Here is a 22,842-nt window from a genome sequence, read left to right as displayed (position 1 = left end):
TGGGGTGAGTGGGCTCCATTGTGTTGGGATTAGTTTTAGCCAGGGGGAGGGTTATCTTGTCCAGGGAGTGTGAATTGTTCGTTTGTTATTTTGTCTGCCTTTTGTTTTTCTCAATTCTGACGAAATTGTTTTTAACAAATGAGGTTTTCAACGACAATGAGGAAAGATGGCGACGAGGAAGGACTAGTTTCATTACAGTTTCATTATGGATGAAATAGAAAATGTTCTCTGTTTCAAGTAAATTACTCATAAACTTTTGGAACCCTACCCATTGAAAAGCTGGAGACTACCTGAATTATGTTTTGGTACAGCCGTAGATAAGATATCGGTGTTCACAATGAAAATGTTTATTAGGACTAACTGAAAAAAAAAAAAAAACCGCATCACTATTCACTATTCAAAATGGGAATTAAAAAATCACCCTCTTGAACCCACCAGGAGGATCCATAGCTCCGTTTAAACTCTGTGTACACAATTCACACATTCAGCTGTTCATCACCGAGCCAACAAAATGACAGCTTTTTCAATACTGGGAAAGAAAAAACCTCACACTAGAAAAATATATTAAACAACCAACTTCCTTGAGGTAATGGCAAGGGCGTACTGCAAGAAAAAGGGGAGAGCATTAAAAAGTTCATTCTAGCCCTCAAGTCCTTTAGAGAAATGACTGCCTTTTAATTCATTTTTGGACAGGTTTCAGATACGTTTTGGATACAGAGATCTCTTCTTGGGCATCATAAGAGCAGTGTTTTGTTCCCATTTTCTCCCTCATTTCTCCATAATCATTTAATTTGAAACACTATTGCTTTGATAGGAAAGCTGCTTCTTCCTGTAGTTGGTAGCTACAGCTAGAAGCATGTGACAGTGTCATTTGGGCGTCATTGGCCCAGTCAACCCTCTTCCAATTTGTAATTTTTTTCCTTTCTTCTCCTTTCTGTTCTTTCAGTGGCCCATCACTTGCGATTTCTCTTATTTGTTAGCACCTCATGAGGCATAGATGGGCAATGAGGAGGAAGGCGTGTATGAACTCAAATCTGTTAACTCTTGGAAGAAAATATTTCAGTGGGGACTTCTGAAGTTACGTCCCTTAAAGTGATTTTGTTTCCAAAAAGAGTCACCTTCCACAAAGTGATCACAAACATCTCCAGGCAGTCTTAGAATTGCATTTTGAGTGGCACAATCAGAGGAGCTTGAGAGAATCAACCTTTGCATTTAAAGCACCAGGATTTGAAAAGCCAAGTGCAATTATGTAAGTCAATATTTTAAGGAAAGCAACTTCTACCAGAATTTCTTGTTTTTTCCTTCATATTCATATTCTCGGAATAGGAATACTGATAGGGCTGTGTTAATTGTACAACGAATGGCGGTGCAAAGCAAATTCAAAACAAGTTTGGGGTTGAGTTAGTGACTGGGTGATTAACACAGCTTTTCATTCAACTGAAACCCGTAGGGCTTCTGGGAGAAGAACTTGACCTCGTTCCCTCTGTCAGATTCAAATAATAAAAATGATGCTCAAAAATTATGTCCTCTTGAATAACGCGTGTCAGGTCAGTTCCTAGGCCTTCCTCTTCCTCCCTTGGGTTCCTGGCAGGAAACGTGTGGAGAAGGAGAGGATGAAAAGGTTCCAATTCCCAGCAGCAGCGCGTTAGAAAAATTTTCCATCTGTTAGCCCTTGACTCCTCAGAAAAGTGTGGCTTGAAACGGGGTTTCTCTTACCTCTTTTCAAAAGCCTCTTTCTGGTACAGCGCTACAAACGGCAAGCTGCTTTTCGACGTAACCGCCCTGTGACACCCCCTCCCCTCCAGACCTGAGGCCCTTTAAAACAAAATAACAAGATTCTTGTTCTGGAAATTCTAGAGGGGGAGGGGTGGGAAACCAGGTTTGTAGATGGCAACGGACTACAACTCCCACAAGCCCTCGCGGGCTGCTAGCCGCGCCCCCTCCCCTCCCCCCTCCCCGCACCCCCTGAGCCTGACGCTTGCGCAGAAGGCCCTGCGCTTGGAGGAGGAGGCGGGGACAGGACAACGCGCCAGGAGGAAGAGGAGGAGGAGGAGGAGGAGGAGGAGAAGGAGGAGGCGCAGGCGGAGGAGGGAAAAAAAGAGACCATAGACTTCCACCTGGGTCTAGAGCGGCTCTTAAAGTAGTAGGGAGAGGAGGGAGGGCTGGGACCACCTTCAGTACAGGCCGCCGGCGGTATCATGGCGACCCGGAACCCCCCTCCCCAAGGTGAGCGGCCGGGCCCCGAAGTAGTATTTTAGACGCGGCTCACAGCTCTCGACCTTGCTTTGGGGGCGCCTCTTCCTTTCCCTGACCTAGGGTTCCTGGGAGCTCTGTGGTTTTTTTTTTTTTTTGGAGGTAGCCTCTTTGAGTACCCCCTCCCCGCAGGCGAAGAGGGGCTCCCTCCCCTCCCCCAACATAGCCCCACCTCCCGCCTTACCTTCACCTACGGCCCTTTCTAGCTGTCTTCTAATGTTTTTAAAAATTTTGGCTCTGAAGTGATTAATGCTCCACTGACAGACCCGACTCTGTCAGTGGAGGATCCCCCTTTTTTTCTCCCACTGAGAAGAATGGACCCTGCGCTGACCCTGAACCTGAGACTTGAGGGTAACCCTTCCTGCTGTGGAACTCTGACCGGACCCTATTGAGACTGGGGTGGGGGTGGACCCGGCTGTGAAACTCCGACCTGACCCTACTGAGATTTGGGGGCGGGTGACCCCTCTGCTGTGTAACTGACGTTGCCCTGACTCCCCGGGCTGGTTCCTGAGCCTTTAAAAGCGAGATGCTCTCGAGGCCCTAGTCTCAGGGATTGGGTTTAACAAAGTTTGTTACCATCTGGGCGTTTTTAGCTGTTTGCCAAAAGTAGCAATGAGTTGTAACAGATGAAAAATGTATAGGGCATTTTTAACTTTCGGTTGACTGTAAATGTGTTGCTTTCGTTTTCCGTTTTGAAGACTATGAAAGTGATGATGACTCTTACGAAGTGTTGGATTTAACTGAGTATGCCAGAAGACACCACTGGTGGAATCGAGTGTTTGGCCACAGTTCCGGACCTATGGTAGAAAAATACTCAGTGGCCACCCAGATTGTAATGGGTGGAGTGAGTGGCTGGTGAGAACATCTTTTTTCCTTGAATTTCATTGGGAGCCTGACTACTGTCCTTTTGTATCTGGGCCAATTCCGTGCTCAGTCAGTGGCTTTACACTGTTAATCCCTAAAGAGCTGTACCTTGAGGCTTTTCTCTGCCCTAAGATGAGTGTAATCTACTCTCACAGACTCTTGGGTTTTGATGATCCTCCTCCTCCATGCCCTCCCCTGTGCCCCCTCCTCACCCTTCCTTTGGTTCTTTGTAGATTTCCCCCCTTCTCAGCTTTAGCAGATGTTATTGGATCCGATTCAGTGACAGTGGCTAAAGAGAGAAAAACATAAAGGAGAAGAATTCATTATATGTAAATAATTTCTTCCTTGTGCTCACATCTGGAAAACGCTCTGAACTCCCACAGTAAAACTGATCCTCAGGAGTATCAGCCCCGTAGAGAGCAGTGTAAAATTCTCAGTAAAAATGACTGATTCTGTCCATTTTTAGGGGCTAGTTTGGATTGTGCTAATACGCTGAGGAAGAGCTGTAGAGCATTGGGTCTACATTGTTGGGAATAAAGGACTGATTGCTTACACAGTAGTAATGTTATGGAGGTCGTTAAGGGGGAGAGGTTAATAAGCATTAACCTAACATTAATTAGGTTAACATTTCAGACCACATGATTGTATCATTGCCACTATGGATCCAATTCTGTTAGTCTTAGACTAAAAGATTAGCCAAATAACACAGGTCAGAAACAAGTTTGACCCTTTGTTTTGAAAATGTTTATGACCTTGAGAGAATCTTTGAAATTAGTGTGGGTGCATAACTTGTGAATAGTCACTTTTTTTCTTACATTCTAAGTTAAATTCATCTTACATGAATTTAAATATGTACAAACTTGATAAGTATAAAAGGAAATGTTTTGATTTGTGTTGTACACTCACCTTGGAATAATGGGGCACTCTTTTATGCTTTTTTTAATAAATGTCATTTTATGGTAGAAACACTCATTGTGAAGATTCTGTAATGAAGAGACGCTGTATTTATTCATAATGTGTACTTATTAATGCTGCTTATGAACAAAGCCTACAGTTCGAGAGAGGCCTAGTCAGAGCCCTGGTTCTTCAGATGATCCTTCACAGGCTGGTTGTACCTCGATGCCCACAATTCAGGACCTGGCCTTCTGCTTAAATAAGGCCACAGTTTGGTGCCATAGGCTGATTGGTTAATGTGAGTCACGGTCTGAAGCCCCATCTTAAAAGAGACTGAAAAAAAATAATTGAACACTAGAATTATATCATTGTGTATTTTCTCTTTGTAGGCCAAACTGGGTGAGAAGCCCTGTAATTGACAGAAGTTTGCTGGGAAAGCCTAGAGACAGAACAGGGAAATTAAATTAGTAGGTTTCCTGTAGTGGCTTGTATGCCATAGCAGGCAAAGGATAGACATGCTTGTGGAGCATACTCTCTGGGATATAGTTAAGACCTGGCTGTTGCTTCTCTCCTCTGCTCCCTTTTCGGAGTCTTTGCTGCTGTCTCCTGTACTGAGGGCCACATGTGTTTGGACTAGAGCCAGATGTCCATCCAGGAGCTGTGTAATAGACCTATAATGTTAAACAGGTGATTTGTTGTGCTGACTCTAGATTCAGTGTAATCTGTTTTTGCAGTTTTCTTAGGGTATGGAACTGTTGAACTGTTGTGGCATAAGTTAAGGAAGAATGGCTAACAGACTAATCCGTTAACAATTCAGACCAATTCAGGACATGAATGGGAAGCTAAGGAGATTATATTTAGCTGTCGGTAGCTATAGGTTCTTGAGCATGATGAGAAATTAAAACTGACAGCGGCATGGGTGGCTGCCGGGTGAGCTGGGAGGTGTGAAGATTAGTTAGAGGGCCCTTAGTGTGATCTGGAGGCAAGGCAGTGACACCCTTCAGGATGGAAAGAAGACAGAATCAAATACTGTTTTGGAGATCCCCGAGTGTAGAGAGCTGGCAGTCAGTTGGACCCCAAAGGCGATGAAGAAGGTGATCTGAGATGAGCGAGAGGAGGTGAGCCTAGAGAACGGTACTGTCGCTTACACACCGGCACCTTAGCAGCAGTTTTCTTGGTTGGAAAGATGGTGTTTGCTTTGGGACACTTTGAACATGTGGATCTGGGTGCAAGAGAAGCTCATCAGGTAATTGGAAATGTGAGATTTCCATTTATGAAGGTGTATTAGTTTCCCAGGGCTGTTGTGACAAAGCATCATGACTGGGTGGCTTAAAATGAAACTTATTCTTTCACGGGTCTGGAGGCCAGAAGTTTGAAAGGTGTCACCAGGGTTGGTTCCTTCATGGAGGCTCAGGGAGACTTTGTTCCATGCTTTTCTCCAGGCTTCTCTTGGTTGCCAGCAATCCTTGGCATTCCTTAAGTTGTAGACACATCCCTCCAATTCTGCCTCTGTCATCACATGGCCGCCTTCCCTCTGTGTGTCTCTATGACATATGGGATTTGGGGCCCATCCTACTCCAGTTTGGCCTCATCTGAACTAATTAATCTGCAATGACCTTAGTCCAAAGGTTCGGGGAAGGTCAAGGACTTGGGGAAAATCCAGTACAGAAGGCTCGAGTTAGAAATTTGAGATTCTTTTGCACACCGTGGATCTGGAACACTGAAGGGAATAATGAGCTCACAAGAAGTATGGGTTGACATCCTTACGGGATAAATGAGACAAAACAGGTTTAATATAGGCATAGAAATGGACAGGGAACCCATGAGAAATGAGGTATAGTCCTGAAGGTGGAACTCCAGCTGGACCTTAAAGGGTAGAAAAGTTTAAGACAGGTAGAGCTAGGTCAAAACCTCTAGAAACAGGGAGATGAATAGCTTGAGCAACAGTGGTGTGACCTGTATGGAAACTAATTGGGTTGGAGCAGAAGGTTTGGGTAGAGAGAGGTGAGGGTCGGCCAGGTGTGCAGAATGCCTTGACCGTGTTAAAAAAAAAAAAAAAAAAAAAAACCAGAACAAATCAATTTTATGATGGGGAATTCGAACTTAACACGTAAGTGTAGAAGAAGAGTACAGTGAACCCGTGGGTACTCAACATGCAGTTTCAGTAGCTAGTTCTTTTCCTATAAATTCCCCTGTCCTGCTCTCCATCCCTTGTTTTGAAACACATCTCGGGTAGTTGAGATTGTGCCCTTTTGACTAGTCTAACTGAAGGTAAACACGGAGCACTTCTGAGTAGCTAAGGGACATGATCAAGAGAAATGGGAAGACATTACGATTTTGATTAGAAAAGCAATGAAAGTAGAAGGGAGAGGTTTAGTATATCATTGGTTGGTCTCATCCTTTGTCATTTCTGTCATTAAAGGTGTGCAGGATTTTTGTTCCAGAAAGTTGGAAAACTTGCAGCAACTGCAGTAGGTGGTGGCTTTCTTCTTCTTCAGGTATGTCAGAGCTTTAGGTCAGGTTTTTTTAAAGCACGGTTTGATTCTAGCTATTAAAAAGACAACTATAAAAATTTGAGGTGCAGCATTTTTTTGGTTACTGCTTTACCCAGATTTCCCTTGAAGCATCTTCCTAGCAAAATAAACATTTCATCAATGATGTACTTACTCATCATTACCATTTAAAATAAATTTCAGGAGTTCCCATTGTGGCGCTGTGGAAATGAATCTGACTAGTAACCATGAGGTTGCGGGTTCGATCCCTGGCCTTGCTCAGTGGGTTAAGGATCTGGCTGTGGCTGTGGCGTGGGCCGGCAGCTGTAGCTCCGATTTTGACCCCTAGCCTGGGAACCTCCATGTGCTGCGGGCGTGACCCTAAAAAGCAACAAATAAAAATAAATAAAATAAATTTAAAGTTCACACGCAATACATACAAAGTTCAAAAACTCTCTTTCCTTCCCTACTTAGTCATAGAGTTTTCCTTCCCAGAGGAAATTGCTGTTAGCAATTTCTGACATTTTTTTTTAAACTAGGGAACCAAAATAATGTAGAAAGTGGAAAATCGAGTTTAAAAAATCATTCACAATCCTATTTCTGAGGCAAGTGGATTTGAAATTTTGGTCTTGTTCATGTTCCTGTAAGTATAAGATTTAAAAATGCCTTGCTGTTGGAGGATGTTTATCAGGATATTATCTGGCATTCATGTCTGTTTGGCATATATTTCCCCCCAAATAACATTCCCTGAAGATTAAATATAGTAAATCCTAAGATTGAAAATCTCTGGGAATGAATGTTTATAACAATTTAAAGATACAGAGAACTGTCAGATTTTAAAAATGATTAATGGTCATAGCAACCAAAATCTGACTTCAGCACCTAAGCCATTGATCATGTAATAACCAGTGTCATTGCCTGAAGTACAAAGGAACTGGATTCATATGTGTTAAGCAGATTTTGAGTTGTTTACTCAATAATTTAAAAAGTATATATATATTTTTCTTTCTATTGATGGCATTATTAGGAGTAATTGCTTCTTACCTGTGGTAAGATGTAAAAAAAGAATATGGTTTGTATCAGTTTAGTCTTGTGGATGAATATGCCAGTATTTCTACAAAGGAGAATTTTATTTAAGCTGATTTTGACTTGGGTTTATATAGAACCAAGAATTTAAGTTATTTATATAGTTATCAAGAATCAAAATATTTAATTTTGTAACTGTTTTGAAAACTCTTGTCATTTCTGTTTAGTAGAAAAGGATACTAGACTGAAGCAGTTCCCTAAAATGTTTTCAGAATTATACATTTCAATCTACTTTGCATGTCCTGAAGTTTGCTGATGTTTTGATTTTAGTAGGCAGTTAACTTGGTTAGACTCAAATTGCAAACACCATTTCCCTGTTGTGGGTAGTGGCTCAGATCTCAGTTTATTTATGGTTTTTTTAGCCTTAGCCAGGGTGCCTCATTATGCCACATGAATATGTGGTTCAGGACCTGGGTAGAGTTTACACATAGAATTTGGGGCTCCCCTTCTCTAGCTGTGTTCTTTCTGGCAGCTGTTACTGTCCTGGGCTCTGTCCTTGGGTTCTTCAGGCTAGAAAAAAGGCATGTTTCCTATTGAACTTGTAGCCACCCTGTAACTGCATCTTGTCCTCAGGATAAAGCCAAAAAAAAAAGACCACTCACCTTATGTTGGTCCCTTCAAAATCCGCTTGCTTTTGTTAATTTGGGAGCCCTTGTATTTTAACTCCTCTTCAAAATCTGCTTGCCTTTGTTAATTCTTGCCCTTGTATTTTAACCTCGGTTTATAGTTGCTGTCTGTGGGAGGGCCCTTAAGGCTCATCACCACCTCCATGTCTGCGACCCAAATTAGTCTTGTCAGGAAAACCTTTCACTTGCCATTTGGTTTGATCACCACTCTGTTTTGCTGAGGGTGGACTTTGAAGTGATAGTAGGTGAATAAATACAGGAAGAAATGCAGATAAATGCGTTCTTCTATGGGGTCATTCACATGAAAATGAAACCTAAGATTCCCAACCTATTTATATAAAATCAGATATTTTTATGATTTGAAGTATTTTGTATATGGTTCATAGTTAAAATGATGTATTAAAAGATTACAAAGAAAGCATAAGCTTGGTAGAAGTGATTTGTAATGATATATAATGATATACTTGGCCTAATTGTTTACTACTGTTGTGGTTCTTTATATGTTAATTGTGTTATTCAGAGGGACTGACCTTACTGGCTTACACACACACACTATTCCCGTTCAGACTTTGTAATGTCTCAGTAGCACCATATGAGAGTTTTTCTTAGGGTAGTAGGCATTTAGCTGTAGTTTTATTAAAAGGGTTTATGGCATGAAGCTTGTGTAGAACGTATTCCACTTTCAGAAGCAATTACCAGAAAATATTCTTTTTTTTTTTTTTTTTTTTTTGTCCTTTTGTGATTTCTTGGGCCGCTCCCACGGCATATGGAGGTTCCCAGGCTAGGGGTTGAATCGGAGCTGTAGCCGCTGGCCTACGCCACAGCCACAGCCACAGCCATGCGGGATCCAAGCCGTGTCTGCAACCTACACCACAGCTCATGGCAGCACCGGATCCTTAACCCACTGAGCAAGGCCAGGGATCAAACCCGCAATCTCATGGTTCCTAGTTGGATTCGTTAACCACTGCGCCACGACCAGAACTCCCAGAAAGTATTTTTAATTTAACTAAAGAGTCAGAGTTAGTGAAGAGCCTTTATCAAGCTACTTTAGTGACCTAACAACTAATTGGCTATTGATCTCTTATAATTGAATGTCTCTTTAATTAAAAGGTACTATTTTATTAACTAATTTCAGTAGTCTCTGTCCTTTTAGCTAATTGTCAAATTCCAAAACTTATGATACAATTATAGAATAGTTATAGTAAAAAAAAAAAAAAAGAAGGAGGAAAAAAAGGAGTTTCCATCATGGCACAGTGGAAACGAATCCAACTAGGAACCATGAGGTTGCCGATTCCATCCCAGGCCTCGCTCAGTGGGTTAAGGATCTGGTGTTGCCGTGAGCTGTGGTGTAGGTCGCAGACACAGCTCAGATCTGGCAATGCTGTGGCTGTGGCGTAGGCTGGCGGCTGTGGCGTAGGCTGGCGGCTACAGCTCTCGTTCGACCCCTGGGAACCTGGGAACCTCCATATGCCAGGGATGTGGCCCTTTAAAAAAAAAAAAAAAGATTAGTTATAGTATGATTTCTGAAATCTTTCCCCATTAAGTACTATTCTTTTCTTAACATAGTGTTCATCACATCTAAGTAATTATTTATGCTTACATCTCTTTTCCCTAATGGACTGTAAGCTCTCTAAGGGTCAGGACTTCTGTTTCCCTTGTCCTTGGCCGTAGCTTGGAGCCTTAAAACAATGCTTGGTGCAGCATCAGCACTCAGTATCTGTAAATGAATAAATTTGAATAAATTGTGATTTCTTTCCTATAAGCTTCATACATTTCTTGAACTCTAAATGTTCATAAATTGTATTAGCAACCTAGTTGGTTTAGAATTAACCGTTTTTATTACATGTTTGCAGATCGCCAGTCACAGTGGCTATGTGCAGATCGACTGGAAGAGAGTTGAAAAAGATGTAAACAAAGCAAAAAGACAGATTAAGAAACGAGCAAATAAGGCAGCACCTGAAATCAACAACATAATTGAAGAAGTAAGACATTGTACATTTTTTTTGTTCCTTTTTTTTTTTAATCTCAGCAGAAAATGTGACTAAGGACATCTTATTTTTAAAAAAGAATTGTTATTTTTAAAAAAGAATTGGTGTTTCTGGTCATGTCTAGAGTGTTAAGTAAAATTTGGGACCAAGCTACCATTTAAATCACTCATTTTTTTTAAGTTGTTAATGAAAACCATCTGTTTTTTATGGTGAAATAGTTTGAAAATGTGTGTATTTTAATAACAGATTAGGTTCATCAATGTTTTTATGTGTTTTGTCTATTTTCTTCTTGTATTCTGTTTAGAATTGAATCGAATGCTCCTTTTGCCTTTGTTTTTTTCCTGTCCTTTTACTTCTCCCAGCTTTTATTTTGAAAAATTTCAAATCAGGTGAAAAGTTGAAAGACAAAAACAATGAATGCCCAGATGCCCTTCCCTTCTTTAGCAAATTGTTCATGCTTCGCAACATTTGCTCTGTGTGTGTTTTATACTTTGTTTTTGAACTGTTTAAGACATCATTTTTTTTGTTCTTAAATACTTTAGCACATATCTCCTAAAAGTATGGATATTCTCCTATACGATTAGTTACCCTTATCGATTCCCCAAATTTAACTTGATACAGTAATATTTCCTAATACACAGTTCATATTAAAATTTTTTCACAAAATAGCTTTTACGCCCCCCCCCACCGCCAATTAAGAATTAAGTATTGCATTTGGTTGTCATGTCTAAAGTCTCCTTTAATCTTAAATGGTTCCCCATCTGTTTTTTTGTTTTTGTTTTTCTGTCTTTCATGACGTTAACGTTTTTGAAGCATTTAGGCAGAATATCCCGTAGTCTGGCTCTGTCTAATTGCTTCTTGATGATTTTATTTGATTTAAACATTTCGTCAGGGTATTATTTTTTTGATTGTTTATGTTTCCTACTGGTTGAGTGGACTGTTAATAAATATCATTGGGAGTTCCCTGGGGGCCTAGTGGTTAAGGATCTGGTGTTGTCACTGCTGTGGCTCAGGTCACTGTTGTGGCGTGGGTTCAATCCCTGGCCCAGGAAGTGCTGCATGCTGTGGACATGGCCAGTAAATCATCCTTGTGCGTGCTGCAGGAATTTATTAAATCATCTATGTTAACCACTTGCTGAATGGACCACTTATGCCTACATTACAGGGAGATTTCTTTGTACCTGTGAGAATTTTGCTTCCCATGTGCCTGTTATCTCAGTAGCAAGAAGCTTACCGGGCCTGTCTGGGGCTTCTAGGCTCCCTCAGTTTGTGATGGACGGCCTTGGCATCTTGCATGGTGCTTGGCACCTGCAATAGTAGGTACACAAGAATATTTGCTGAATACTGAATTGAGGAAAACATCTGAAAATGATACTTAGCTCTGGATTTAATAATTAAGAATATTTTAAAAATTTTGCATCTTTTTTTCTTACTATAAAATATACATAACATAAAATTTACGATTTTAACTATTTTTAAGTGCACAATTCACTGGCATTAAGTACATTCACACTTTCATGAAGCCGTTAACACTTTCATGAAGCCGTTACCACTATCCACTTCGAGAACTTTTTCATCCTCCCAAATAGAAACTCTTAACCATTAAGCAGTAAATCCCACAGTTAACCCCTCTCCCTGGTCCTTGGTAACATCAGTTCTGCCTCTGGTAATCTCTTGGTAACCTCTGTTGATGAATTTGACTATTTCTCTATGTGGAAATCATAACAACATTGGGGTTTTTTTGTCTGTCTTATTTCACCTAGTATAAAGTATTCAAGATTCATCCATGTTGTAGCATAATTAAGAGTATTTTTGTTTAAACTTTGTTTCAGGCAACAGAATTTGTCAAACAGAACATTGTCATATCCAGTGGATTTGTGGGAGGCTTTTTGCTAGGCCTTGCATCTTAAGGATATGAATGATCTATCCCAGTGGAGTCACCTATGAGAAGAGAAGTGGTGACAAGATGCTGTCAACATTGCATACTAGCAGATTCTCCAGGATGACAAGAAACAATTAGCTGGACGATACCAAACTCACTGCTTAGCATTTTGCCATCTGAAATTTGGCAGACTACTATCTGCTATAAAACAACCTATATGGTATATGTATAATAGTATTCCTAAGCAAAACATGGCTTTTATTATTTTTTAAAAATTTGCATTTGTTTAAAATTTGCCTATAAAACACCATCATTGGAAGTAGAAAGGGAGAGAGAAGCAAAATCTGTTGGATCTATTCCCCAGTGAAATATTTTCCTCATTTTATTTTAATAAGATGTTCTCCATTGTGCTTTTTAGTATAGTGCCAATAATTAAAAATTTGTACTATAGCTTCAACATTAGGGCTGACTTTTTTTGTCTAAAGCTATGTTTGCAATAAACTGAAGAACTGTGATGCCCTTTTGTGGAAGGCTTTACAAATAATAGAGTTATTAAAGATATTAAATTTAATACCCATTTTTAGGTGGTTTTTTCCCTGCAACTCTTTCTTTGCTTATGTAGTAAACATTTTCAAGGAATGCTCTTCTAAGGAAATACTACACATCTAAAGCTCTTTTTCTTTTTTTGATGTCTGTACTTGTAAAAATGTCTCCTTGTATATAAGCTAAATTTTTTTTATTCATTTATTTAGCCTGACAGCCCGGGTAGAAGTAATTATTTGGAGGGTACATGTAGTTGGGTCACTGATTCATTTTATTAACTCTGAGTGAAACTCGTTTTCTTTTTTAAAAATCCGAATTATTTTTACCCTCTTTGTCACAAAGAGGTAAAAATCACTTGAAAATACGTAGTCGTATAGTATTGTCTGAGAAGCAGTGATATTCTATAAAATCATGAGATTGTAGCTTAAAGAGATCCATCTCTTTCCTCCACTCTAAGATATAAGGGCTAAGCCTTCAGGTTTTTAGGTAGCATTATGTTGGTTGACTTGCTTCTCAGGGCTGATGTCACACTCCCTCAGAGGCTCCTTTGCCCGGAAAGCTTTCGGTATTGTTTGTTTTGTTCATAGAGTTGTGGAGCAGTATTGGGGAAAAACAGCAGAACGACGCGTATCAGTGTCTTCAGATCGGAACTGCTTTGCAGATATCAGACCACCTCCTGTTGATAGGAAGTCACCATAGTATATTTTGTGTATTGTAAACATAAGGCATTTCATACTTTGAAGATTCTTATGGTCTGTGTGCTTTCACTATCGTTAAGACTCCTTAAAATTAAATGTGAGATTGGTCTTTGTTTTCTTCCTTTCCTCTCATTAGCGTGTCAGATAAAATGCTAAATAAAACTCCAACTTTCTCAATATGAAGTGATTTTGCTTACAAATAATTATTTTTTCTTCTTTGAGCTTCTCTCTGTTTCTGCCTTGCCAAACTTTTCATTACTGTGGAATTAAAAGGAAAAAATATTCTCTGCTAGGGAGAACCTTGGCCGTGCTTGTATGTGCCGTATCTGCCTGATAGCATTCGTCTGATACAGTGAGGCAGGGTACTGTGGGGAGCTCAAGTAGCTGGCTCTGTTTGTTCATTTTGGAAATATTTATAGTGTCTGTTCTGTGTGTGATACATGGGGTGGGGGGGGCACAAAAATGTCTGCCCTCAAGTAGAGACCAGATATTCCTCTATGAGAAGTTTGATCATAATGTTGGAGAAGCTGGCCTACGATTTGGTGGCAAATGAGTTGTAGGGATAACTACGTTGAGAGCGCAAGCATGAATGAAAAAGTGAAAAAGACAGCACGGTATTTGTTTGAAGATACTTGTATCCAAAATGCAAACTATTATCAGCACTTTTCATACCGTCTCCTCTCTGTTAGCGCCCTTGCTCTGCCTCATGTCTCCACCGTTTTTCCCCTCGAGGTTGTATGCTGCTTGAGGCAGTCGTGTGTCGTTCACCTTTAACGTGTGACACATCCTGTGTCGTGCTTTGCTCATGGTAGGTATTCAGCCGATGTGAGTGAATGGGTGGAAAACCGGTGACTGTGCTAGAGTTGGTGTCAACCTGTAGGAAACCTTCCCTGTATGGCAATTCAGGGAATCAGAAGCTCCAACAGAAGTGCCTTGGTGGGGCTTGGCACAAACGAAAAGCCTCTAGCCCACCTCTGCCTAAAATGGGGATTTTTATGTCTGAGGGCATAAAGGTGGTTTGCAAGATTTACTAAAACAAGTGTAAGGAGTATTAGTGTTTTGTGGCTTAGACTCTGACAGATCTATAAGGACATTCTGACTGATTTTTATTTTTAGAGCCCTCCCAAACTGCCTTCACAAAAAAAGATGAGTTTTAATGTTTTCTTAGTTCACATGCAATATGAATGAAATGTTCGTTATAGAAAAATACAGCATAAAGAATATATAGAATGGTGAACATATGATATACGTAGAGATAGTAATTGTCTATTTTGGTACATAGACTTTTGAATTTTTTCTACATATATATGAATACATGTGTGTACTTTGTATAAAAATTGAGTCATAGTTGATGTACTCTTATAAATAGCCATTTTCACTTCTATGTTATGAATATACTTTAATAATAGGTACCTTTATAACTGAAAGGTATAAATGCTCACCTTCATCCCCCTTTATGAGACAACCATTGTGGAAAGTTTTATATATATATATATATGTATGTATGTATATGTATGTATATATATATATATATATTTGAATACATTTATGCTTATATTATTTGTATTGTCCAAGTTTGAATAGGAATTATTGAATGTTCACTCTGAAAGGTAAGGAATTTTGTGCACATCCACCACTGTTTCCTCTTTTTTTTTTTTTTTTGGCTGTGCCCTTGGCATGCAGAAGTTCCCGAGCCAGGAATCAAACCTGCGCCACTGCAGTGATAATGCCAGATCCTTAACCCACTGAACCACTAGGGAACTCCACCCCCCTCTTTTTTGGGGGGGATTGCTAATATATTTTTAATTTTTCTAGTGTCTACTAGAAAAACATTATTACTTTTTCTGTCCCTTAGTTACCAGCTTTAGATGATATCTGCTAACTCCCTATAATGAAAGATGAGGAAAATGAGCATACCTCTTTGCTGTCATCCTCTGGCCTCCTGATTTTTGTTAAATTATGATTACTTTTAATGGTTTATTCAAATGATAGAATTCTTAACAGTTATTAAGAGGAATGTAGGGCTATGTAAATTGATCTAGAGAGATCCATATGTTAATGATAAAAATCAGGTTACAAAAAATATGACCCCCACATTTTTAAAACTATGCAATTAAGCATAATTGTGTGTACAAATATTCATAGTGGCTATCTCAGAGCTGTTGCTATAAAGGATTTTCACGTGGACCATTTTTGTGTCATCTGAAGCTTTTACAATGAGTGCACATTATAGGTAGCAAACGTTATTTTTTTAGAATCACGAGTAGGAATGAAAAATTAATAGATTATTGCTATTTTATTTTTATCTCTGCTTTATTCAGTGAATTTATTTTTTAAGAGGTTTTTGTCAAAATAATGCATGCAGTTCAAGAAGTCAACTAGTATTTGACTACAAATAAGGCTTCAAAGGAAAGGAGCACTTCTCTGTTGTGCCTTTCTTCGACTTAGTGACTTTTTCCCCCACAGAATTTTCAACTAGTTGTTTTCTCGGTATTTACTACAACCACATTTCTTGGACTTCCTATTATGGCAAATGACTTGACTTGGACTTCCTATTATAGTAGCTGTGGATTTAGCTGTGTAACACCTTCCTTTTCACATCTTTGTAGTAACAACTTACTACATTTCTATAAAGTTTTATATGTTATTATGACAAATATCGGACACAACTTCCTATAGGTCCTTTTACATGGGTTCAGCTAGACTCTAGCCTTAGCGTGATCCTGCAGATAGCTCTAGAGCATGAAGGGCACTGTGGCTGGCAGAATAATCCCCCCTCTGTCCCCCAAAGACGTTCACATCCGAATATTCTGAACCTGTGAATAGCCAGGTTACATGGCAAAGGAGAATGAAGGTTGCAGATGGAGTTAAAAGCTGCTAATCAACTGATCTCAAAGAGGTTATTCTGGAGTATTGGTGGGCCCAGGGTGATCACTAGAGTCTTTAAAAGAGGAAGAAGGAGGCAGAGGAGAGAGTCAGAGAAAGAGATGTGACAATGGAAGAAGAATGTTCAGGAAGGTGCTGTGTTGCGGCTTTGACGATTGAGGAAGGGGGCTGTGAGCCAAGGAAAGCTGGTGGCCTCTCAAAGCGAGAAAGCAGACTACCCTATTGCTTCCAGAAAGGAGCCCAGCCCTGCTGACACCTTGATTTTAGCTCAGTGAGACCCATGTTGGTTGTCTTACCTCCACATCTGTAAGATAAATTTGTGTTATTTTCAGCCACTGTATTTGTGATAGTTTGTTAACAGCAGCAATAGAAAACAGATACTGGCTCCACTGAGTTGTGTCCCCTTGGGGCAAGAGAGCTGGCTTTTTGTATTCCCCTAGCAATATATTGGGCACTGACTGCAGTCTGCTCTTAGGGCGCTGGGGTGGGTAAACTCCAGGCTAGGGAGGCATTCTCCTGCTGAGAGCAACTCTTATAGGAGAATGGGGTGATTGTCAGCGATCTGCAGTTAATATACAGCTGCGTGGTGGGCACACTGGCCCAATAAAAGGGATGTGGGTGGGACACCAACAGTCTCCACCACGGTGGGTAAATCTAAGCCGGTATTGCACTTGCAAAATGATAGTTAGGTCTACAGGAGTTGGGGTCGTAGTGGTGGAAGGGCAATAAAACAAATGTCGAACTGAAATATTTGGAATATTAAAAGTCCTTGTGTTGTTCCAAAGCACATGGGTTAGTTAACCTCACACTAAATTGAGTACGCACACATGGTAAAACCTTAAGAGCAATCCCTAAATGAATGACTGGTAGTTGTGAACAGATACATTTCAAATATACAAATAAACCATTCAGTCTAAATGAAGGCAGGAAAGGAAGAAGAAAGCATAGAGAAGGCAGCGTAAATAGGAAGCATAAGAAGTGGTAAAAATAGGAGTTCCCGTTGTGGTGCAGCGGAAACGAATCCGACTGGGAACCATCAGGTGGTGGGTTCGATCCCTGGCCTTGCCCTGTGGGTTAAGGATCTGGCGTTGCCGTGAGGTGTGGTGTGGGATCACAGATGCAGCTGGGATCCTGCGTTGCTGGGGCTGCAGCATAGGCCAGGGGCTGCAGCTCTGATTCAACCCCTAGCCTGGCAACCTCCATATGCCACGAGTGTGACCCTGAAAACCAAAAAAAAAAAAAAAAATTAAAAATGGTAAAAATAAATCCAAATATATCAGTAATCACCCTTCAAAAGGCAAAATGAACAGAATTCACAATGTGATTCTGCCTAAACCTCATCCTCTGTAGACTCAAACGGTGGTCGGCATTAGAGCCACAGAAAAGGAAATGTTTGTAAAACGTCATCCTCCAAGCTTCATGATAGAATAAAACCTCTTTTAATTTGCCTTCTAATCCTCCACCCTCACCCCAACCTGGGAGAAACTCAGCACCTACTGCTTCTTTTACCTCATATGCTCTTTCCTGGATTACTTATATTTTTGGTTAAACTATTTTCTTGAGTAATTCTTATAGGTGTGGGAGGTAAATTTTCCAAGTTCTTGTTGGCTTAAAATGTCTTTTGTTCTCATACAATTGGAGACTGACAATACTTTTCCTTTAGACTTTTGAAGACATTGCTCCATTGTAGTCTACTATCTGGTGTCAGATCTGATTTTGCACCTTTCTAGGTAACCTTTTCTTTTGTATTTTTTTTTTCCTTTGAAAGCCTTGTAGTTTGTCTTCTTTTAGCTTGGAGTTTTGAAATATCCTAAGTTTTTCTCTAAATGTGAGTTTTTAAGAACAATTAGAGAACTTGAAAAATGCATGTTAGGGTCCTCTTGCTACGTGTTTTTGTCATTACAGAGAAAATACACAATAGCTAACGTCAAAAAAACCAAAGCTAGTGGGAGGGTCTAAATTCTAGATTGGGAGATGGATGGAGAGCCCCCAAGTAAGTGCTCAGTAAATATGAGACGGAGGGATTCAGAATCATGGAAATGAAACATAATATTTTTCTTTCATTATACACAGCATTCTTTAGGTCCTTTCATTCCAAAGATTCATGTTTTTGCCTCAAGCTAGTTGTAATTTTTAAATAGACTTGATTTTTTTAGAACAAAAATTTTTTTTTTTCGGACTACACCTGTGGCACGTGGAAGTCCCCATGCCAGGGATCAAACCTGCGCCACAGCAGTGACCCGAGCTGCTACAGTGACAACACCAGATCCTTAACTCACTAGGCTACCAGGGAACTCCAAGAACAGATTTAAGTTTCTTTTTTTTCTTTTCTTTTATAGGGCCACACCCACAGCATATGGAGGTTCCCAGGCTAGGAGTCCAATTGGAGCTGTAGCCACTGGCCTACACCAGGGCCACAGCAACTCGGGGTCGGAGCTGCATCTGCAACCTACACCACAGCTGCAACCTACACCACAGCTCATGGCAACACCAGATCCTTAACCCACTGAGCAAGGCCAGGGGATCAAACCCTCAACCTCATGGTTCCTAGTCGGATTTGTTAACCACTGAGCCACGATGGGAACTCCAGATTTAAGTTTCAAAATTGAGCAGACAGCACAGAGAATTCCCAGATATCTTCCCCAGACCCACACCAGTTTTCCCTATTAACATCTTGCATAGGTATGGTACATTTGTTACAATTAATGAAGCAGTCCTGATATATTGTTATTAACTAAATTCTATATTCAGATTCAGATTTAGTTTCGTTTTATTTTTTAATGCTTTTTTTTTTCTTTTTTCCTTTTTATGGCTGCACCTGCAGCATATGGAAGTTCCCAGGCTAGGTGTCAAATCAGAACTGCAGCTGCTGGCCTGGCATGGCCACAGCAACACAAGATCCGAGCCGCATCTGCAACCTACATTGCAGCTTGTGACCATGTGGGATCCTTAACCCACTGAGTGAGGCTAGGGATCAAACCTGCATCCTCATGGACACTATGTCGGGTTCTTAACCTGCTGAGCCACAACGAGAACTCCCAGATTTGGTTTTTACCTAATGTTCCTTTTTTTTTTTTAAAATCCGGGGTCCCATCCAGGATATCATGTGACATTTAGTTGTCATGTCTCCTTAGGCTCCTCTTGGTGTGACAGCTTCTCAGACTTGCCTTGTTTTTGATGTCATTGACAGTTTTGAGGAGTAGCAATCAGGTATATTGCAGAATGCCCCTGTATTGAACTTGTTCTGATGTGTTTTCATGATTAGACCAGAATTACGAGCTTTGGGGAAGAAGATCACAGAGGTAAGGTACCATTTTCATCCTCTCCCATCACAGTACATACCATCCACACGACTTTGCACTGTGGATGTTCCCCCGATCACCTGGCTGAGCTATTTCTCTTTTTTGTTGAGTTCCTCTTTCTCTCCACTTTCCAGTACTGCACTTTGGGAAGGAAGTCGTTATGTACAGCCCGTACTTAAGGAGGGAGGAATGACACTCCCTCCTTAGCTACGTAAATTATTCGGAATTCCACACAGGAGAGACTGTGTTTTTTCCTTCATTTATTCATGTATCCAGTCATCTCTATCAGTAAGGACTCATGGAAATTTATTTTGTGCTCTGGGCTATAATCCAATATGACTTTCTCTTTTTTTTTTGTTGCCCTTATTGTTCCAGCTTTGTCCTTTGGAAGCTCTGTCTCTTGGCTCCTGTGTCCCTTTAACATATCCCTATCCATGTGTTTAGCAAACTGTATTTTAGTAATCATTTTCATTATTTCTTCCCTGACATTGTGTCTATCCTCTGCTTCTGGACCATTGATTAGTGAGATGTTGGAGCGTCTAGGTTTTTCCTTTATAACTTTTTAATATTTTTCATCTGGCTTTTTTTTTTCTTCTCTATATCGTAGTATAGTTCCTTAGTTTTACTTCCAGCCCGTGAATTTGGTGTCTTAGGCTGCTTTTTTTTTATTCAGCCTATTACTTAAAATACTTAGGTCAATAATGATACTCATTCATTCATTCTTTTGCTAAGAACCTTTTTTTTTTTTTTAATCCCTGTTGTTTCTCTTTCATTATAATCTGTTTTCCTTTTTTGTATTTTACTTTGCTGTTGTGGGATTGGTTTATCTCCAAGATCTAGCAACTTTTGGCTTGCAGTTTATATTTATGAATAAAAGGATTGTTTTAGTTAACATAGATACTTGGAGTGGGTTTTCTTGGCAGCCCTGCAGGTCTGCTTTCCTGACCGGCGGCTCCTTTGAAGAAGAGGGCTGAGTGCAGGTTCAAAGTGAGGACAGGCTGTAGCAGCAGGAGGCCTTCCTTATAGACAGGAGGTCGTAGGCAAGGGCCCTTTCATGGAGGACTTACCGGAAAGCTGGAAAGATGGAACTTATTTTGTTTTCTATTCCCTGGAGCTGGGATAGTGCCATTGCTACTTTCTTGAGATTTTATGTCCTCCTTGGGGCTGGTTTTTCTCTAGAGAACATTCTTGGACTTTATCTACCATCCGTTCTGTTCAAGTGAGGGGGAAAAAGGGCCAGCGGAGAGAAAGGACCCCAACTGTCCCCATTCATGCCCATACATTTTGAAAATACATGACTCTGGGAAGCTCGATGTCCTCACCTCCTTTTCTCAAGGCTGCTTTGGCAAGAGCCCTTGTGAGGACTTGATCCGGAGTTTCCTGTCCTCTGACTTCCCTTCCGATCCTATCTGCTTTCAGAGGTCTCAAATTTCACAAAATGTTTGCTCTGTGAATGGTACCTTTGTTTTCCAGCACTGTTATGATTTAAAAAGAAATGTTTTATTATGGGAATTTATAAATATATATAAAAGTAGAGGGAATAATATAACAAAACCCCATGTACCCATTCCTCAGCTTACACAGTGATCCACAAATGGCCAATCTTATTTCAGCTACACTCCCCCACTATCTTTAACCACCTCCCCCAATTATTTTGAAATATATCCCAGATGTATAATTTTACAAGTAAATACTTCTGTATGCATCTCTAAGAGATAAGGACTCTTTAAAGACAGCTATGTTGACACATGTAAAAGAATGAACTTGGAACACTCTCTATCACCATACCCCAAAATAAACCCAGAACAAATAAAAGACCGAAGCAAAAGACCAGATACTATAAAACTCTTAGAGGAAAACATAGCCAGAACACTCTGTAACATAAATCTCAGCAATATCTTTTTTGATCCACCTCCGAGAGTAATGAAAATAAAACAAAAATAAATAGGCCCTAATTAAACTTAAAAGCTTTTACACAACAAAAGAAACCATGAAAAAAAAAAAAAAAGACAACCACAGAGTGGGAGAAAATTTTTGCAAATGAAGCGACTGACAGGAGATTAATCTTCAAAATATACAAACATTTCATACAGCTTTAAATTAAAAAGAAAACCAATTAAAAAACAGAAGATAAATAGACAGTTCTCCAAAGAAGACAGGCGGATGGCCAAAAAGCACATGAAAAGATGCTCACCATCACTAATTATTACAGAAATGCAAAACAAACCTACAATGAGTTATCACCTCACACCAGTCAGAACAGCCATCATCAAAAAGTCTGCAAAAAATAAATGCTGGAGAGGGTGCAGAGAAAAGGGAACCTTCCTACACTGTTGGTGGGAATGTGAATTTGGTGCAACCACTATGGAGAACAGTATGGAGATTCCCTAAAAAACTAAATATAGACCTACCATGTGATCCAACAATCCTCCTGGGCATCTATATGGAGAAAACCATAATTCTGAAAGATACATGCACCCCAATGTTCACTGCAGCACTACTTACAATAGCCAAGACATGCAAGCAACCTAAATATCCATCTACATTTAGGAATGGATAAAGAAGGTGTGGCAGCTGTATACAACGGACTATTACTCAGCCATAAAAAAGAATGAAGTAATGCCATTTGCAGCACCATGGATGGACCAGGATAATCATACTGAGTGAAGTCAGACAGAGACAAATATCATATGTGATCACTAATATGTGAAATCTAATAAAGAATTATGCAAAAGAACTTACAAAACAAAAACGGACTAAAAAATTTCAAAACCAAACTTATGGTTACCAAAGAGGAAACTTGGAGGGATAAATTAGGAGGTTGAGATTGATGACTGTAGATAAAATTGGTAAGTAACAAGGACCTACTGTACAGCCCAGGGAAACCTCGATACAGTGTAATAACTTATATGGAAAAAGAATCTGAAAAGGAATGGATATATGTATGTATAACTGATTCACTTTGCTGTACACCTGAAACTAACACAACTTTATAAGTCAACTACATGCCAATACAATTTTTTAAAAATGGAAGCTATAGGAGTTCCCGTTGTGGCGCAGTGGTTAACGAATCTGACTAGGTACCATGAGGTTGTGGGTTCAGTCCCTGGCCTTGCTCAGTGGGTTAAGGATCCGGCGTTGCCGTGAGCTGTGGTGTAGGTCACAGATGCGGCTCAGATCCTGCGTTGCTGTGGCTCTGGCGTAGGCCGGTAGCTACAGCTCCAATTAGACCCCTAGCCTGGGAACTTCCATATGCCGTGGAAGTGGCCCTGAAAAGGCAAAAAGACAAAAAAAAAAAAAAAAAAAAAAAAGCTATATTACTATTATC

At 40.1% G+C, this 22,842-nt stretch overlaps 1 protein-coding gene across 1 annotated transcript; it reads left to right on the top strand.

Annotated features, from left to right (window-relative positions):
- The first annotated feature begins 2,123 nt into the window (after positions 1-2,123).
- FUNDC1 (FUN14 domain containing 1) lies at positions 2,124-13,505 on the top strand. The gene is made up of 5 exons (XM_003135038.5): positions 2,124-2,226; positions 2,952-3,108; positions 6,434-6,509; positions 10,069-10,197; positions 12,036-13,505. Exons 1-5 carry the CDS (start codon positions 2,199-2,201, stop codon positions 12,111-12,113), a joined length of 468 nt encoding a protein of 155 aa, XP_003135086.1. The 5' UTR covers positions 2,124-2,198; the 3' UTR covers positions 12,114-13,505.
- The last annotated feature ends 9,337 nt before the right edge of the window (positions 13,506-22,842 follow it).

The sequence above is a fragment of the Sus scrofa genome, chromosome X (assembly GCF_054392235.1).
Source record: "Sus scrofa isolate SSC_HxYL_T2T_F1_AM1 chromosome X, Sscrofa_HxYL_maternal_Yorkshire_Landrace_v2.0, whole genome shotgun sequence".
NCBI lineage: Eukaryota > Metazoa > Chordata > Mammalia > Artiodactyla > Suidae > Sus > Sus scrofa.
The sequence above is the reverse complement of the archived record's forward strand: the minus strand, read 5'-3'. Positions and strand labels throughout refer to the sequence as shown.

Coding starts and splice junctions, on each gene's coding strand:
- FUNDC1 (XM_003135038.5), top strand. CDS start 2,199: ATGGCGACCCGGAACCCCCCTCCCCAAG. Junction 6,510..10,068: donor GTGGCTTTCTTCTTCTTCAG/GTATGTCAGAGC, acceptor ACATGTTTGCAG/ATCGCCAGTCACAGTGGCTA. Junction 10,198..12,035: donor TCAACAACATAATTGAAGAA/GTAAGACATTGT, acceptor ACTTTGTTTCAG/GCAACAGAATTTGTCAAACA.